General features: G+C 37.8%; 1 protein-coding gene across 1 annotated transcript in view; it reads right to left on the bottom strand.

Moving 5' to 3' along the window:
• Positions 1–16879, bottom strand: part of LOC127430763 (E3 ubiquitin-protein ligase NEDD4-like) — a 107078-nt gene extending 90199 nt beyond the window's left edge. The window contains exon 1 of the mRNA XM_051680800.1: positions 16539–16879. Within this exon, the coding sequence (XP_051536760.1) occupies positions 16539–16583 (45 nt within the window). The 5' untranslated portion in view covers positions 16584–16879. The remainder of the gene's footprint in view (positions 1–16538) is intronic.
• Positions 16880–17285: the final 406 nt, after the last annotated feature.

Below are 17285 nucleotides of genomic sequence, written 5' to 3'. Positions count from 1 at the left end.
ATGGCTTATCTACAACCCTATTAACATGTCTGACTGATATCATAATAGAGTCTCAGAGCAACAAGGCAGGCAGCTGATTTTATTTTGTCTCAACATTCGATGGAAGGAAAGTATTACTGAGGCTGCGGCTGTCAAGCTGGATAATTAGGATTAACATTTTATGAGCCTCTAAGAGAGAGGGGGCTTTGACTGACTTCCTGTGCATGCCCAGCGATTAGTTCTATGACAGATTTGGTATTTACAAGTCATTTATCAATGTGTCAGCTTTGATCGGGAAAGCTTGCTCCGCCGGGGTCTCTCAAATGGGAGGTCAATTTCAGACAGACTGCAATTCGATATTCACTTAAATATCACGTAAAACAGTACAAAACATTAGCAGTTCACAGGAGCAAGAAATGTTGACAGGTAACTTATAACATCACAGCAATATCACTGATTTTATTTTAAACACATGCCTTTACCATTCTAACCACAGGCTAAGTTACAAAACAATCTGAATTGCTTTGCTTGAACCACATGTATTACTGTTGCGTTGGTACTCTTGCTATTTTCATGAGCAAGTTCAAGATATGTTTTTTTTTTTTTTTTAAAGTTGGACTCTCGAAACCGTTTTCTGTTCGCTCTGTCCAGCTGTTTTTGAATGCAAGAATTAATTTTATGTAACGCCCCCTAAGAACCCTAAACATGCCTAATTATGGACTTGCTTAAAGGGGTAGTTCACCCAAAAAGTATATATGATGTGTTTTTGTCCATACAGTGCAAGTCAATGTGGTCAAGCTCCTAAAAAGACATAAAGGCAGTATAAAGGTAGGTATATGCACAAGTAATTGAATAATCAAGTCATTGTTCTGCACAAGCAAGTTGACTATTAAAAACACTACTTGAATATCGCAAAATTATTTTCCTTTGCACATTCGCCAACACCGTGTTACCAAATCTTGCAGTTACAACTGAGTCCACTGGGGGGCATTGTGGATGTGTGTCTTCAAGGTGTTGAATGAGATCAAAAGATATGATGTCATCTACGCTTTCAAGCAAAGTCAAGTGTGGCAATACATGTAATATTTTGACTCTTATTGAATTATCCTGGATTAGAATTTAGTTCTAGTTGGAGTCATGCAAACCAACAGAAAAGGATCTGCTTTTATGGTGGAAGGAAAATGCAAAGTGGTATGTGTGTGAAATCTCTGAAACACCCACAGAGCGCATCTAATAAAAAAACAACTTTTTTTTAGTTTTTCTGAATAATAACATGTAAACTGATAAAAACTGTAATGCCTTTATGTAGACTCAAAGTTTATATATTTGCATTAACCTAATGACGTCTTTGAAAGATTCCGGTGACTGCAAATGTTTTTACTGTTATTTTTAAATCCATTTCCCCACTTTTATTAATGCATATTTTTCATTTCATTTTTTTTCCCCCAAATAATAATAAAAAAGCATAGTATGTTAAAATTAGCTTTTTTTGAAACTGTTCTTTGTTATGTTTGTGAATAAATCAAAATATAAATTTCACATGTGTCACACATGCTATTTCACAAGTAATCGATTACATATTTTTGTGGGGTAAAGTACTCAACAAAATTACTCAAAAACGTCAATCCCTAATAAAGGCAATCCATACAACTCGAATGGTTTAATGCATATGTCTTCTGAAGCAATACAATCGCTTTGGGTAAGAAACACCAAAATAAAACTCATTCACAATAAATCTTGGCATCTGCAGTCTCCAAGGTGCATTCATGAGAGAAGCTCGACTACGTTTCCTCGTGTTTGACATGCGCAGAGCATTGTCTGTTTCCCAAAACCGATCATTTTGGTAAACTGAACAACTTGAAAATAACACATCATATATGTTTCAAAATATCTTTGTGTTAAAGGAATATTCCATGTTCAATACAAGTTAAGCTCAACTGACAGCATTTGTGACAATTAGGGGTGTGCAGCGAAGTCATTATCTGTATTTGTTTATATGACAAAATTATCTGGATCTGTATTCGGATAGAACCGGGTGTGGGTGTGGCTTAAACCGGAAGGGCATCAAAACTTAATGAAACGCCCATTTTTAAGTGTTACTCTACAACATTTATATTAATATTTATATTTACATATTTCTATTAATAAAATATGCCTTGCATATGCCTTTTCATATTAATAGCTTAATAAGGGGGCATGGGTTGCTGGGCGAGTAAACACGCTGACTACCACCCCTGGAGTCACGAGTTCGAATCCAGGGCATGCTTAGTGACTCCAGCCAGGTCTCCTAAGCAATCAAATTGGCCCGTTTGCTTGAGAGGTTAGTCACATGGGGTAACCTCCTTGTGATAGGTTATAATAGCCTCCACACGCGCTATGTCTCCAGGGTAACGCGTTCAACAAGCCACATGATAAGATGAGTGGATTGACATCTCAGACGCGGAAGCAACTGAGATTCGTCCTCTGCCACCCGGATTGAGGCGAGTCACTATGCCACCACGAGGACTTAGAGCGCATTGGGAATTGGGCATTCCAAATTGGGGAGAAAAAAAAAATTTGCCTAATAAGAATTATTATAATTATTATTATTATTATTATTATTATACAATTATTATTTAAAAAAATGTTATTTTATTCTTTTTTTTCTTACCAGATGAAGCTGAATTTGTAGGCTACATTAACTGATGAATATGTTGTTAACGTTGGTTTCTCTTGGTATTTCTGATATTAATATCTGCATGAAACAGAATTTTCATTTGTCTGTGCATATATAACAACTTTATTCTGGAGGCAGGAGGTGTCAAGCAAAATGTGAAATGTCACACACATTTTGTAGTGAATAATAAATACAAATTCAAACATTAAAATAAATTAAAACAAAATCAATATAGCCAACAAACAGGTGAAAGTCCCGTAAATGTATCAGGAATTTTTACGATAGGACACCATTATTTAGTTAATAATAATAATAATAATAATAATAATAATGTTACATATATATAGCACCTTACCAGAGTTCAAGAACACTTAACATTCTGACATTCAGCACAGTTTAACACTAGAACTACCAAAGCAGTCATTTTGACCATTTTTAAATTTTGCAAATGTAATAAATTTGTTGAAATAAAACCCATATAACCATAGGACCCTGACTTTTCTTAAATATGTGTATATTTTATTCTAACATTGTTATTTTATTAAAATTACAAAACACAAAAGAGTTCTGAGTATTTCTACCTTGAATGACCCTAACGGTCATATTGACCGTACGCATTATAGCCGGTGTATCATTTCAGCGTTTGCTACTTTTTCCCGCCGTTGAAGATGCGCATCACTGTTGCCTAGCAACAATTTTTTCTAGTTGTTTTTATATGCTATTGCTAAGCTAAAACTTAGCTTTAGCTTTAAAATGTCAGCAAGAATGAAACTGACTGCCACAGAGGCTTTAGTCTTGCTTTAGAGCCTTGACGATACCGAGTTTGATGGTGATGTCTCTTGGTCTCTTGACAGTTCATCTGACACTGACTCTGAGAGCGATTCAGAGATAATGCCGGTTCGTAAAAAAAAAGCCAGGTGGACACCTCCAATTCGACAACTGCTGTCATTCCATCTGCTACTGTTCCAGGTATGTTAGGCTGATCCTAAGAAGACTATAGTCTGGCTGTTATCAATAATAGCCTACTTCATTGTTATGACGAAATAGCCTCTATTATTATTACTATTATTTTTACCTTGTTATCATTATGCTAGTGTTATAGTATAGCCTAATGCATAAAGGCTAATATTACCCCTGATAAGATTGATATTTCATTAAATAAAACAAGCTAATTAGGCTATACAAATTTTTGGTGACAGTGCAAAATCCTGAATCATCAGCTGTGCCTGCTGTGCCAACCAAAAGAGCACTCAGCCTGCCACTGGATGAAGAAGCTGTCTCACTAAATCCACCTTCAGCAGAGAGGCATGAAACGGCGAAAGACGGCAGTGTGTGGACTGTTATACAGTGGGGTGAAAATAGAGGAAGGCTACAAAGTCAAAATGTCATGACAGAAGCTGCAGGCCCCACAGTGCACGCAAAGCACAACACTGAAGATGCCCTCACCGCTTTTCTGTTTGGTTGATGATGGCATGTTGAAGCATATTAGGGACTGCACCATTGCTGAAGCACACAGAGTCAAGGAGGACAGCTCGTAGGATATGACAGTCGATGAGCTAAAGGCCTTCATTGCTTGTCTACATTCGTGGCGCGCAAGGTGGAAAAGGCATGGACTTGGCAAGCTTTTGGTCGGCCGACTGGGGCTATGCATTTTTCAAGGAGACCATGTCCCGAAACGGATTCCAGGAAATCATGCGATTCCTGCATTTCGATCAAAAAGGAGACCAGACGCACACTCCTGCAAGAGAACAAGTTTGCCCTGGTGACCGAGGTTTGGGAGAAATTCGTCCAGAACAGCATCACTTGCTACAAGCCTGGTGCCGACATAACTATTGATGAGCAGCTCTTCTCAACAAAAGCAAGGTGCAGCTTCATCCAGTATATAGCAAGCAAACCCGATAAATTCGGTATAAAGTTCAGGCTCACTGCTGAACGGTGTGCCATGTCTGGGCAAAGATGAGACGCGGAGGAAAGGTCAGCGACTTGGAGACAGTGTGGTGCTGAAAATGGTTGAGTCTTACCTACCTAAGGAATGGGAGGAACATCACCACTGACAACTTTTTTACTTCCCTCGAACTGGCCAAGGCACTACAGGCCAAGAAAACCAGCCTCGTTGGCACAGTGAATAAGAGCAGACGAGAGCTCCCCACATGCGTAAAGGAGCAAAGGGCGCTGTTCACCACAGAGGTGCTGAGCAGTGACAATGCAACGCTCACAGTCTATCAGTGCAAAACAAGGAAAAACATCTGCATTCTCAGCACTGTCCACACAGCTGTTGCCATCACAAGTGGCCAAAAGGCTAAACCAGAGACAGTCACATACTACAATAGAACCAAGGTTGGAGTAGATGTGCTAGATCAAATGGTGAGGAAATACTCAGTGAAAGCACCAGTGGCTGTGTTTTATAATATCCTTGACATGGCTGCGATAAATGCTTCCATCCTGTTCAAGAAATGCACAAGTGAGAGAATGTCATGAAGGAACTTCATAATGCGACTAGCAAATGAACTTCGCTCCGGCCACATGAGAGCAAAAGCCACACAGCTGATGGTGCAAGAGCCAGGAGCCAGGAGCCAGGCAGTAGCAGCTGCAGACGGAGAGGAGAAGGCAGTGCAAGTGCGGAGAAACTGCAAGAAAAACAAAACAAAGGACACTTGTGACAAATGTCACAAGGTAGTGTGTGGGAGCTGCACATGGAAGGTAGAGATTACCTGTTTTGACTGTGAGTAATCGATCCACAAGCGTCAGTGAATGATGTGCGGTGTTTGCCCCCAAAACAACCAGATGCCTTGTTCAAGTGAGCCCATTTACTGGAGAATGCGTTCATTATGATTTTACAGCATGATATTTTCATTATAATTTTACAGCATGATATTTTTGCTCACTGTAAAACAAATATTGCTTTCTAAATCATTTCGTTTTCCCGCATTTTAGCGAATTTTCATATTCTTTAATTAACTGTTTTGGCCATTTTGGGTTAGGCCTATATGTGTTTCATCAAATCAAATCAAATCAAATCAATCAAATCAAATCACTTTATTGTCACACAGCCATATACACAAGTGCAATGGTGTGTGAAATTCTTTCATACATGTCCATAAAGGTTTTTACTATGCATTGAAATGCATATTGGTGATGTTTTTAGAAGTTATTATATCCTAAGATTTTTTTATTTTATTTTACAAAGAAAATAACAGAATACTGATCTAATTCGAATTTGTATCTGTAATTAGCTACAATAGCAGGTTCTGTGGTTGTCGATGAACTAATACATTTTCACATTCATTAAAATTTCAATTTCGTGTCCTGATGTTTATTATTACCTATCCTAACATAACAGATCCATTTATTCATGGATTTTGATTCCAGTGGTGGCGGCATAGGATTGTTTCCGATTCGTGTGATCCAAACATTTCCAATAACTCCAGACTTGCTAAACTTGCTAAAGTCCAAAAGTCAAAACTTATAGAAAAAATTTAGTCATTTCCAAAATTCACAACATGTTTTTATCTACCGAAATATTCAGCTTCAATCCATGTTTGTTGGCGTTTAGTCTTTCAAAAACAACATTTTCACTGCAGTGAAAAAACTTTGCTCTCCCGCTTGCCGGACACAAAGCGAGGCACGCACCTTCCAGGGTGGTCTAGCAGCTCTTACACTATTATATATTACAAAAAAGATCATATTATGTAGGCCTATCTGTGTTCGCTTGGCGCTCGGTGCTCCATTTAATCCATATTATTCTATTTTATTCAAATTGAGGATAAAATATGACGACAGAGAGACATATTTTCTAAAACCTCAATAGAAGCTTCGAATGTAAATATGACATGACAAAAATGACATTTGGCAGAGTCTAGTATGAACGGTCAGATTGACCACTATGGCCATTCTAGTAGTTATAGAATTCCGGTTGGTATAGTGTTAAAGAAGAAGAAGAAATAGAAATTCTTCGTTTTACATAAGGAGGAATATTCCTAATAGATGAATACTCTATGAAGCATTTAAAACCTTTATGGAGCATTCTAACTTTTTTTCGGAATAAGTCCAGTTAATAACCTTAATTGCTGATGTGGATATAAATGTGGTCAACGGATAGACGAGCTCCGACGTGAAATCACTTCAGGTCAGGAATTTAACATCGCACTCAGGTTTAGGCTATAAATAAATACATAGGAATCATTACGTGTGAATCGTGTGAAAGTGGAAAGTGTATGTCTTTATGTTACACTTGATAAGCTCAAGACGCGCACAATTAACAGAGACCGCAAACGGAGTCGAGACCGCGACCATCCGATCTGAAATCACAATGTGCGCATTTTCGTTCATAAGGTTTACACTTTCGAAATATTGGCTGCAAAGATTCATAAATTCATTGTAATTTTGGATATGTTTATTTAAAATTTAGCTCTATCCTTGTGCTTTTTGGATAATCAGTCATGCAAATATTTTTTATATTATTCGGATGAAACTGTTATTCGTTTTTAAGTCATTATCCATGCCAATACGAATGAGGTATTCGGCTTCGGGCAAATCCCTAGTGACAATGTTGATTACCACAAAAATTCATTTGGACTTGCCCCTCCTTTTCTTAAAAAAAAAAAAAAGCAAATATCTGGGTTGCAATGAGGCACTTACAATGTTAGTGAATGGGGGCCAATTTTTGAACATTAAAATACTCACTTTTTCAAAAGTATAGCCTATTCTAAATACATTTTTGTGGAAATCAACATTAAGCCACAAATGCTGTTGATTGAGCTTAACTTGTATTGAACATTAAAGCAGAAGAAAGTAAGCCATACGAGTTTGAGATGGCATGAGGGACTAAATGATTAAAGAGAAAATGATGAGAGAATTATCATTATTCCTCTAGCATCGAATAGTCAACCAACTAGTACATTTTAAAAAATAGGTACTTTTGCACTTCCCTACCATGGAAGTAACCCTAACCAAAAAAAGGAATAAAATGCTGTACAAGCTAATGTTTTGATTAATAAAATAGGCCTCAGTCATGGTAAATGGCATACTTAATTTGACATGAATAAAAACAATGCCCACCTGTCTGGGGGTTGGAAACAGACATTTCTGTGTGATAATGTTATTACACCTTGCTAAGGTATATTACAGAGTATGTGATCCATGGCCAATTCTTCTATTATAAGATGATCTATGAATACGTTTCATGAGTGCTCAAATCCAATTCATAGGTCCATCACCTCACTGCACATCAACACACCAGTTATTATGCATATGCATCTCACATTACACATTCACCATTTTTAACCTGGCTAAACACAAATTTCCAAACCATTTATATACAGTATTTACTACCTCATCAGCAGTTACATAATCAAGACTGCTGGTACTAAACAAACAGCTTTTTAATAGCACAAAGGAAGTATATCCAAAACAATTGCATTTTAATGTTACACCACTTGGTATTGCAAGAGCCAGGTCTGTCTTAACACTGAAATTGACTCACACAGGTTGAAGTACTTCTAAAAATGGGGTTCCACAAAAAATAAAATGTGAAGCTTGCATGTCACAGCAGAGAGACTTAAGTAACTGTGAAATTAGAATTCTGCCCAGCAGGTCTTTAACAACAGCTTTCACAATCATGTTTTGAAATTGTCTTCAAAATGCATTGTAATTAGTCTTGCATCATTTGTGCAGAAGATTTGCATTATACCTCAACTCACATGGCTTACTGAGGACATGTGTGCCGTTTCTTTCTTTAAAGGAATAGTTCACCCAAAATTTATCTCATAATTTACTCACCGTTACGCCGTCTCAAACTCGTATGACTTACTTCCGTGGAACACAAACAAAGATATTTTGATGGAGATATGATGAAAATACAGTATATATCCAATGCAAGTCAATGAGGTCCAAACTTTCAAGTTCCAAAAAGGACATAAAGGCAGCATAAAGAGAACTCATAATCCAGTTTTGAGGGAGAACAGACCAAAATGTAACTCCTTTTTCACTATAAACCTTTACATCAGCTGTCTCCTTGGTGATCATGATTTCAAGCTAGAGTACACTTCCTAGCGCTTGACGCATGCATAGAGCATGAGAAAGTGTAATCGACCTTGAAGTCTTGATTGTGCCTAAAGACTGCAATATCAAGATTTACAGGTTCCGAGTTATAGATTAGGGCTGCAACTAATTATTATTTTGATAATCGATTAATCTAACGATTATTCGACTATTTGCCGATTATTGCACCAATTAATCATTAGCTCTTAACCGACTATTCAGCTTGTGCCCCGACTTAAAAGGTTGTATTAAACATGCTTACTAACAATAAAGAAGACAAAAGCTGCGTACTGCTAATTTTCTTCACTCTAAGAAACACACAGTGACACATATATTATGTTCCAATAAGTCACGAACCATCACGTTATAATCTAGCTGCAGCAAGTGAGAACTCATAGAAGAGGTGCTGGCCACACAGAGAAATGCCAGTTTCAGAGTTTGTAGTAATTAAGATGATCTGCTTCTGTATAATTTGAACTTTAATAAAGCTATAACGCATTAGATATAACTGCATTTAAGATGCAATTCCGGGTGTTTCCTTTAAAGATGCCGGACACGCAAGTTTTGCTTCAGCGGAGCGGCAGCTCCGACTCCACTTATTCCACAACGAGAGTGCTTCTGCATTTACTTTTGTATTTTTGCATTATAATTCCGTCATACTTTGCGATCTACATCACCTGAAGCTGTTTGAAAAGTTTAGAGTACATCTGGACTGTAAGCTGTGTAATTCTTCCTCTCCTCAGTCAGGTGAAACCTGCAGTGCTGAAGTGCTGCTCTCGCGCATCATCATTAGAGTTTAATGTGATCTCATGTTATGTTAAATGAGTATTTGACAACAAAAAATGTTGTTGACAATTTTTTATTGTCGACATTGTCGATAATGTTTCAGCCCTAATTAGATTATAGATTAACGACAAGGTTAAACAACGAATGCTTTGAGGCCAAAATAATCACTGGATTATTAGGTTAATGAAACCAAATCTTTTTCAGCTCAGATAACCCCACCCCCAAACGGCACGCAATGACAAAACTTTGTGTCAAAGTGATTTAACTTTACATAGTTTCCTGTCGACAAAATGATTTTTTCTGTCATGTTGGATCCTTTTTTCCTGTTGCTGGAAATTTAGGCCAATTTATTCTGCAAAACAGTCCAGACCTTATTAGTCAAAGGCAGGAGCATCAGAAAAAATTGCTACAAATATACAAGCAAAATGCTGACCTCGGCTAAGAAATGGAGAGAGAAAATGTAATGCATGCTCATTCAATATTGGCAGTAAAAAGGATAACAGTATTCCATAGAGTATTGCCACATCAGCAAGTAGAGATTTTCCGCAGCATCATTCGATTTAAATAACACAAGTCAGAGAGAAAAAAAAACTCAATACTGAGGTCTGGCTGCCATCAAAGGAGAAATCACAAGACATGGGCAGGCCAAATACTGTAGTCAGGCAATCCAGACAGTGAAAATGCACTATATATGGGTGGGTGTATTTGCATGTGTACTGTATTCATATCTATCGACGAATGAATGATGTCTAAAACTGAACATATTTGGGATTGCAGGATATTTTGCAATAGTTTGTGTTCAGTTTGTTTATTATTCTTCACTTGAAACTCTGTGTAAGATGACTAATAGAGCAAATAGGTTTCAATTTGACAGTTATTGTAAATTTTCTAATGTCTGGTTTTGGCATTTTCAGGTTTCAGCTTGGTACCTCAGCACAGAGGCATGTTGCAAAAATCAAGAAAACATGATTAGGCTGCAACTAAAGCTCATGTATTTTTAATGAAGATGTGACAGCAGGTAGCTATATCACATTCCACACTCACGATACTGGGAGTGTGTGAATGTGTAATCGTTTAAACGTGTGTAAAACTGACGTATTTAACCCACCCACAGGCCAAATCATCGCATTATGATTCCTAGAAAAGACCTACTCTGCCATTTCAATGTTTAAGTTGTTGAAACACATTCAATTTCAGGCACGTTTGTATAACGACTGTGTGGATCAAAGGAAAATTCAAACCGACATTCATAACATTTCTCAACAACTGAGCTTAGTCCATGGCTGACCCTTCACATTCTGCTGTTCTAATTAAAATATGCAGTCTAAACAAACTTTGGCCAATACCAGTTGCTGATACTTATAAAATATATCTATACTGTTTTGTCTGTTAAAAAAATACTGTAAACTACATAAGCACCAATCTTAAATTTTACATGCTTGAAATCAGGCATGAAATGCAGGCATTTTAACATACAATAGCAAAGATGGATAATTGTATAATACTTTTGTAACCTGGCAAATGACATAAAGAGCTCACTTCTTGAATTGGAAAAAACAAGGCCTGATATTATCTGCATGCAACATCAGCCAGTTCAGACTGCTAATTTTAAAAAAATGCTAATATAATGATTTTTTAAATTATTTATTTTCATATCTGAAAATACTCAACAGACATCAGTCTGGCTTCAAAAAGAACACTCCAGCAGCCCTCTTGTCAGTAGCTGAAACGCCAAATCACCTGTTCTCATCCTCCTTGACATGTCTGCTGCTTTTGAAACAATGAACCACCAGATCCCCCTGTCCACCCTCTCTTGCCTGGGCATCACAGGAACTGTGCTTGGATGGTTTGAGTCATACCTCACAGGCAGGTCCTTCAAGGTCACCTGGAGAGGAGAGGTGACCAAGTCACACCAGTTGACCACTGATGTTCCTCAGGGATCAGTGCTTGGACCCACTCCTCTTCTCGATCCACATCACCGATCATTAAGGCATGTGGCTTTTCCTACATCCGCTATGCAGATGATATGCAGCTTTACCTGTTGTTCCAGCCTGACGACCCACCGTCTCAGCTCGTATCTTTGATTGCCTCTCTGAGATTTCGGGCTGGATGCAGGAATGCCACTTTCAACTCAACCTTGCCAAGACAGAACTCCTTGTGATCCCAGCCAACCCATTTTGACCACAACCTCTATTCATCTTGGTTAAACAACATTACCGTCAACCAGGACAGCTCGGAACCTGGGAGTGGTGGTAGATGACCAGGTTAACTTCACCGCCCACATCTCATCAACCACCCAGTCCAGCAGGTTCGTGCTTGACAATATCTGGAAAATCAAACTTTTCCTGTCAGAATATGCTGGACAGCTCCTGATCCAAGCTCTGGTTATTTCAAGACTGGACTACTGCAATGCTCTGTTGGCCGGCATCCCAGCTAGTACAATTAAGGCACTGCAGATGGTCCAGAACATAACAGCGAGACTGGTCTTCAATCAGCCAAAGAGGGCTCACGTCACCCCACTCTTGATTTCACCCCACTGGCTACCAGTAGCTGCCCGCTTCAAATTAAAAGCTTTGACTCTGGCCTTCAGAACAGCCACTGGAACAGCACCCTCTTACTTCAATTCACTCCTTCAGGTCTATGTCCCAACTCACTCTCTGCGGTCAACGAACAAGCAGCACCTGGAGGTCCCATAGCAAAGAGGCATAAAGTCTATTTCACGATCATTTACTCTCTCTGTTCCTCTAAGGCGGAATGAGCTTCCAATCTTCACACAATCTGCTGACACAATCTCAACATTCAAGAACCAGCTGAAAACACATCTGTTCCACAAACACTTAACCAATCTACACTAACTGCACTTAATTTTTTAACAATAACAGTCTGACCCTTTCTTCTAGCTTCTATACTAGCAAAAAAACAGGAACTCGGGGACTGAGTGATGGGATCCCAAAGGACTGAGAAAATGTTGTGTGGTAAACACACCCACTGACAGGGCTGGCTCCCACCCAACTTGATGAATGTTTGTTGAATACTAATGAAGTGATGCCATTTGAAGTGATGTGGGTTGTCAATGTGTGGTGTGTGTGTGTATTTTGCAATGATTTGGGACACGGTGTCAGTATGATGGTTATTTGGTGGGAAAATACTAGTGGTCAACCAATATGGGTTTTTCAGTGGCCAATGCCAATTTCTAGAGAAACAATTTACCGATATAGGCTAATACCAATATTATACATAGTAATACAATTCATTGAATGCAAACACTGCAGAACAGTGTTTTTTCTCTCCAAAATTCACTAAAAATTCAAGTGAATCAAGGAACGTCAAGCCCTTCTTGCTGTTAAAACATCCACACTCAAACATTTCCCAAATTCGGAACTTTGATCAGTCACCGTTTAAATGGTTGATGAACTACTAGCTAGTAACTTTCTTGCCTTTGTTTATGTTAAACATCAAGCCCCTCATCAAAACACTATGAAAAATTATTAACTTTGCCTATTCTTACATTTCAGTGCCACTTTTTGGGTTTAAACTAAAAGTACTCCAGTACTTTTTCACAAAAAGGGTTCAATGCATAAGGATGTTTAAAAAATTTGCCAAATGCAGAACAATTTGCGAATGCATCATTCTGACCAATTTGTAAGCAAGTTCAATGAAAAGGAGCAACATGTCAGAACACTTTGCTCTGACCCTGGTGAGTTTTAATCAACACAAGAGCAAGTAGTCAATGAAATAAATTTCCAATACATTTCTATGACCTTTCCTGTCATTGATTACTTGATTTTTTTTTAAATTTGTACAATTCAGACCAATTCGTTTATGAATTATTCAGATCAAGTTGTGTCCCAGTTCATTGAAAATAACCAACTCAACAGAACACTTTGCTCACCAGTCAGACATTGTGGCTTACAAGAATTTATCTACACTATCTAGCAGATGAATTCTTTAAAGGGTCATGAAACCCCAAAACACATTTTTTGAGACGTTAACATATGAATAAATATCTATGAAATAATGTAAAGTCTCAAAGCAGTGCTGGTTTTGATGGTAAGTGCTGTTCTCAAAAGTCTGAACAAAACATCCAAATATTTTTGCAGATTTACAAACTGTTCTATCATCTTCACACCTTTGTCCCATGACTGATATACACTACAGCAAAGTGCCCCAAAACACTTTTGTTTTCATCTCCACTCACAGACCCCATTTACACCTGGTATTAAGATGCGTCTTGGGTGATCTGATCACGTGTTCAAGCGAGACTCATCGCTGTTTACACCTGTTCACTTAAATGCGTCTACTAATTTCCAGGGGAGGGCCTCTGATTTCATAATGATACACATTAATCACTGTCGCTGTGTTACTGCATTATATTAAAGCACAACAAAGCCAGAAAAGACAAGGAGAGCACCAAAAAAAAAAGGCACGCTGTTTCTCCCAGATGCAGCTGAAATTTAATCTAAGCATAAATGCAACATTTCGAGCAAAATTATCCGTTATTTTAGCAAAGTACCTGTATTAAAGGCATGTGTGCTTGTCATCTGTGTCTCTGCATGTTGACATCAGACACACTGAATACGATTCATGAAGTTCTCGTGCTTGTGTACTGTATGTATCTGCTTTTTCAAATTTTCAGATTGGACAGTTATTTCCTTTATTTAAAAGGAAATTTATATATTTTCACGCCTTTTTGAAGAGCCTTTTTTCAGTCTCTGAGCTGTGAACAAATGGTGCTGAACTGGGGGGGGTTTCATTACACTTTAAAGCATATATACACTGGCGGCCAAAAGTTTGGAATAATGTACAGATTTTGCTGTTTCGGAAGGAAATTGGTACTTTAATTCACCAAAGTGGCATTCAACTGATCACAAAGTATAGTCTGGACATTACTGATGTAAAAAACAGCACCATCACTATTTGAAAAAAGTCATTTTTGATCAAATCTAGACAGGCCCCATTTCCTGCTGCCATCACTCCAACACCTTATCCTTGAGTAATCATGCTAAATTGCTAATTTGGTACTAGAAAATCACTTGCCATTATATCAACCACTGCTGAGATCTATTTGGTTCTTTAAATGAAGCTTAACATTGTCTTTGTGTTTGTTTTTGAGTTGCCACAGTATGCAATAGACTGGCATGTATGGACAATATTAGGTCAAAAATGGCAAAAAAAAAAAAAAAAAAAGAGACAGCTCTCTCTAGAAACTCATCAGTCAATCATTGTTTTGAGGAATGAAAACTATACAATTCTTGAAATTGCCATAAAAATGAAGATTTCATACAAAGGTGTACACTACAGTCTTCAAAGACAAAGGATAACTGGCTCTAACAAGGACAGAAAGAGATGTGGAAGGCCAGATGTACAACTAAACAAGAGGATAAGTAAATCAGAGTCTCTAGTTTGAGAAATAGACGCCTCACATGTCCTCAGCTGACAGCTTCATTGAATTCTACCCGCTCAACACCAGTTTCATGTACAACAGTAAAGAGAAGACTCAGGGGTGCAGGCCTTATGGGAAGAATTGCAAAGAAAAAAAAAACACTTTTGAAACAGAAAAACAAAAAGGAATGGTTAGAGTGGGCAAAGAAACAAAGACATTGGACAAAAGATAATTGGAAAAGAGTGTTATGGATCTTAACCCCATTGAGCTTTTGTGGGATCAGCTAGACTGTAAGGTGCGTGAGAAGTGCCCGACAAGACAGCAACATCTATGGCAAGTGCTACAGGAAGTGTGGGGTGAAATGTCACCTGAGTATCTGGACAAACTGACAGCTAGAATGCCAAGGATCTGCAAAGCTGTCATTGCTGCATGTGGTGGATTTTTTGATGAGAACTCTTTGAAGTAGTTCTGAACATTTTTTTTTTTCAAATTGTAATATTAATTTTTCACATTATTAATGTCCTGACTATACATTGTGATCAGTTGAATGCCACTTTGATGAATAAAAGTACCAATTTCTTTCCACAAGAGCAAAATCTGTACATTATTCCAAACTTTTGGCCATCAGTGTGTGTGTGTGTGTGTGTGTGTATATATTCACTATTAAATCTGATATGGCTTTAAATATGTAGACTACCTAAAAACAACATTCACAAACTTGTATTTAGAACGTTACTCAAGCCTCTCTTTTAAACTAAAATATACATGCATACATAAAAATGTTACTGATATTACACATTTACAAAATGTGTGGTCTTCAACTATACCACAATCAGCACTAAAAATAAAAGAAGGGGGTAGTAAATGGAATACAAGAAGAAGCGATTTACTAATAAAAGCATTAACACGGGTCCAGCTGAATGAGGGACAAACACCTGCTTTGCAATCTCATGACAGCTGACCTGAATTTTCTGGGGTCATGTTGGGGCCCTGTAATTATAACAAAAAACATGGTGTTGTGGTAGCTAAATAATCAATTTCAATGGTGCTATAACATCCATCTAGCCCCGAATGCATAGGCTACATCATAATAAACAAAAACATGGTTGTACCAAGAGATAAACCTGGATTTTGGTGATTTTTTTTATTTTTATTATTTGGCCCACATGCCTTGAAAACCAACACAATGTCACTAACAAATAATTGTCTTTCTAACATTATTTCATTTATGGTAAATTGCATTGTTAATGTCACATGCATAAGCTTTTCATTTATGATACAGACATGCTGTTCAAATCCTGACATGTCATCCTGATGTTTTGACAGGTGAGCTGTCAGTCATAAAAATCAGCACATATGAGCAAAGATCCTCTGGATTCAATAGTATTTCATAGTAACAGAGAGGCATTAGGATTAGACAAGTCTGGAGATTTCCTAATATTGGAAACCTCATGAAATCTTATGGAAATATGAGAGGCACTGTACATGTATTTAAAATCTATGTTTTTCACCTATTAGCATTTATATCGCTTGGTTTGGATTTATAGAAATTATCCTGATCATATGTTGCAATTTCAAACTAATAAATAAAAGGAAACCATTTTATTAAATATAATAAACATAATCTGGTGGGAGGCATGTACAGTACACAGTCATCATCACACAAACGGTATGCCTTAAAACAGGCGCACTTACTTCATCTTCTGAGAGTCCATAAATGGGTTCAAAATTCGTAGCCATAAAGCCAAAGGGCAATTTAATACACACATACACAAAAAACACGCACACACTCGTGTGAAAGCTGGAACAATGGCAAAGTGTGTCCTCCCTCCACCTCCTGTGAATTCAAGTTGATCCAATACAACGAAGTCCGAGACCAGAAAATATTATCCTTTTAAATCATATCGCAACGAGATGAACAGAAGATTTAAGTCCACCGGTGTAATCTCATTTAACTGCTTAAAGTCGGTGGATACTCGTTTTGTTTCCCCAACAATATGATTCCCATTCGTCAAGTGCAAACGAGAATTATTCATTTCCTCTCAGGATCTGAAACACTCCCCGCAGTTGTGAGTGACAGCTCATCGCGCCAATCACAGGGTCCACTGAAACTCTAGGGAGGACAACTAGCCAATCAGTGCCACTTGAGGGCGGGGAAAGGCCATTGCACTTTTTAGGAGTAAACAGGGATGGGTAGTTTCCTGAATCCCATTATAGGAGCCACAAAAGCTTGACTTATATTGTCTGGTTATATATGTCTTTATGTATTTTTTTATAATGTTTAATAATATTCAGGCAATGTAAACTATTTATGACGCCAATATAAAGCTTCTTGAATTTTAAATCTGATAAGAAGATACCCTTCAGCAGTGCTTTTGCACCCTCTAGAGTTAAACGTGCGGTAGTGCCAACATGTGCCCATTTATGATTACAGTAAAACCC

Source organism: Myxocyprinus asiaticus, chromosome 40, assembly GCF_019703515.2.
Source record: "Myxocyprinus asiaticus isolate MX2 ecotype Aquarium Trade chromosome 40, UBuf_Myxa_2, whole genome shotgun sequence".
Classification (NCBI taxonomy): Eukaryota; Metazoa; Chordata; class Actinopteri; order Cypriniformes; family Catostomidae; genus Myxocyprinus; species Myxocyprinus asiaticus.
The sequence above is the reverse complement of the archived record's forward strand: the minus strand, read 5'-3'. Positions and strand labels throughout refer to the sequence as shown.